General features: G+C 66.3%; 2 protein-coding genes across 2 annotated transcripts in view; both read right to left on the bottom strand.

The window, feature by feature from the left end:
• SF3B4 (splicing factor 3b subunit 4) overlaps positions 1–1,741 on the bottom strand; it is a 23,081-nt gene extending 21,340 nt beyond the window's left edge. The window contains exons 1-3 of the mRNA XM_027702837.1: positions 1,648–1,741; positions 1,236–1,364; positions 297–839 (exon numbers count right to left, since the gene is read on the bottom strand). Coding sequence (XP_027558638.1) covers positions 297–839; positions 1,236–1,364; positions 1,648–1,681 — 706 coding nt within the window. The 5' untranslated portion in view covers positions 1,682–1,741. The remainder of the gene's footprint in view (positions 1–296; positions 840–1,235; positions 1,365–1,647) is intronic.
• A 552-nt stretch (positions 1,742–2,293) lies between these two features.
• The window catches only part of MTMR11 (myotubularin related protein 11), a 4,839-nt gene continuing 4,482 nt past the window's right edge, over positions 2,294–2,650 (bottom strand). Inside the window, 1 exon segment of the mRNA XM_027702836.1 lies at positions 2,294–2,559. Within this exon segment, the coding sequence (XP_027558637.1) occupies positions 2,464–2,559 (96 nt within the window). The 3' untranslated portion in view covers positions 2,294–2,463.

The following is a 2,650-nucleotide window of genomic DNA, read 5'->3' as shown; positions in this document are numbered from 1 at the left end:
CCAGCCCCGCATCTCACCCACCTGGGGGGGTGACCCCTGAGCCCCAGGGTAGGGTGTCACTGTGAGCCCCCCAATGTCACTGTCACCCCCCCATGTGACTGTGACCCCCCAGTGTCACTGTCACCCCCCTCATGTGACTATGACCCCTCCCAGGGCCCCCAGCCCCGCATCTCACCCACCTGGGGGGGTGACACCAGGCCCCAGGGTGGGGTGTCACCATGACTCCCCCAATGTCACTATCACCCCCCCATGTGACCGTGACCCCCTCAGGACCCCCAGCCCCCCATCTCACCCACCTGGGGGGGTGACGCCGGGCCCCAGCGCGGTGACCACGGGCGTGGGCACCGAGGGGGGCGGGGGGGCGTCGGCGAAGAGCTGGTGGGGGCGGTCGGCCTGCGACAGCGGGTTCTGCGCCGCCAGCAGCCGCTCGGCGGCCGAGCCGTGCCGCTCGCCCTTGGAGTCCTTCTTGAAGGCGTAGGACACGGTGATGGGCCGGTTGCACAGGTACTGCCCGTTCATGGCCTCGATGGCCGCGTCCGACGCGTCGAAGCTGGCGAAGTTGATGAAGGCGTAGCCCTTGGAGTTGCCCGTGTCGGGGTCCCGCATGATCTTGGGGGTCTGCAGGATGACCCCGAAGGCGCTGAAGGTGTCGTAGAGCAGCTTTTCGTCGATCTCGGGGTCCAGGTTGCCGATGAAGATGTTGGCGCCCACGTCCAGGTTCTTGTTGTGGGCCGAGGCCTTGTTCACTCGGATGGGTTTCCCGTAGAGCTTGATCATGTTCATGATCTTGATGGCGTAGTCGGCGTCCTCCTCGCTGAGGAACTCCACGAACCCGTACCCTGGGGGACCCCAAAGGGCTCAGGGGCACCCCAGGGGGCTCGGGGGGAACCCAATGGGTCTTCAGGAGAGGGGAGACCACCACACCCCCCACTTGATCTAAACCTCAATTGATTCAAAACCCCATTTAATTATGGATTGGAACCCCGTTGATTTGGCCCCACCTGACATTTTATTCAATCCCTACTTGATCTAAACCCTGGGCCCCAAACACCCCCTGAGGGATGGAAGATGATCCCTCACCTTCCCCACCCCAATTCCACCCCTGGTTCTGCCTCCTGCTCAGGTCTGGGGGTCCCAGCCCCTCACCCTGCTGCTGGCCCGTGTCCCCCCGCCCCCGGTTCTGCCCCCCCTTGGGATTTGCAGGGTCCCCATTGGGATTTGGGGGGGTCTCTCACCCTGATGCTGGCCCGTGACCCGGTCCTTGGGCATGTGCGTGTTGACCACGGGCCCGGCCTGCAGGAAGAGCTCCCAGAGCAGGGGCTCGCTGACCTTCTCGTCCAGGCCTCCCACGTACACCGTGGCATCTGTGGGAATGCAGGTCAGAGCCGGAAAACCTCGGGATAACGGGGGGCTCGGGGCTGGGACCCCTCAAGTCAAAGCCCTCCCAAACCTTCACCAGATCCCCCCTAATCCGCCCTTATCCAGGCGGCCCCTCCAGCCCCCCCTTTTCCCTCGGGACACCAGACCACCCCCCCATGTCCCCAGAGCCCGCCGGTGCCCTTCCTTCCACGTCCCCAGGGTCCTCCCGGTGCCTCCCCCGATGCTCCCAGTGCCCCCCATTGCCCCCCGTCCCCCTCCCCTTCCCACCCTGGTTCCTCTCCGAGATCGGCCCCGCCGCCATCTTGTCCCGCTCCCGCGCGCGCGGCGACGCACGCCCGTGACGTCACCGCGTCGCCCCCGGGGAGGCGGGCCGGAAGTGGCGTCCGGCGGGGAAGGCGCGGCGGCCATCTTGGGTGTGGGCGGGAGGGGCGGCCGGGCGGCAGCGCCCTTCCCGTCTGTCGCGATATCGCCCGCGACAGGCGACGGCAGCGCCCGCGCGGTCGGGAGAGAGCGCCCTCGGTGCCCGGGCTTGCTGAGTGCCGTGGGTCCCAGTGCCGTGGGGAGGATGCCAGTGCCAGGAGATCCCAGTGCCAGGGGATCCATCCCAGTGCCGGGGCATCCAGTGCTGGAGGATCCCAGTTCCAGGGGATCCCAGTGCCAGGAGATCCCAGTGCCAAGAGATCCCAGTTCCAGGAGATCCCAGTGCCAAGAGATCCCAGTTCCAGGGGATCCCAGTTCCAAGGGATCCCAGGGCTGAGGGTCCCAGTTCTGGGATCCCGCAGCATCCCCATCCCATTCCTATTGCATCCCATTCCTTTCCCATCCCATTCCCATCCCCATTCCCAGTCCCATCCCGCCTCCTCCAATCCCTTCGGCTCCGATCCCATCTCATCCCGGAGCTCCTCAGGCCTCGTGGAGGCAGCACAGGTTTAATGGAAAGCCGGGTCCCCACTCTGCCCTTCCTGGGACCCCCAGAACGCCCGGAGAGGAGCTGGGGGCACCAGGCGGTTCCAGGAGACCCCAAATCCCAAGGGATCCTGGCGGGATCCCGGAGCTGTGCCGGGTCAGGTGCTCTCCGGGGGCTCAGCGGGGTCTCCACGTGTTCCAGGTGCGGAGCCGGTCCTGGAGCAGCTCCAACTCCTCGACCAGGCCGGACCAAGATGGGGCAAAGCGCCCTCGCTGCGGAGAGACAGTGTGGATACGGGACAGGGACACGGGAGTGGGACAGAGACACAGGACACGGGAATGGAACAGGGACAGGGACACGGGA

The sequence above is a fragment of the Neopelma chrysocephalum genome, unplaced genomic scaffold (genome assembly GCF_003984885.1).
Source record: "Neopelma chrysocephalum unplaced genomic scaffold, ASM398488v2 Primary Assembly neopelma1_197, whole genome shotgun sequence".
NCBI classification, from domain to species: domain Eukaryota; kingdom Metazoa; phylum Chordata; class Aves; order Passeriformes; family Pipridae; genus Neopelma; species Neopelma chrysocephalum.
Note: the sequence above shows the minus strand (reverse complement) of the source record. Positions and strands in the feature narration are given on the sequence as shown.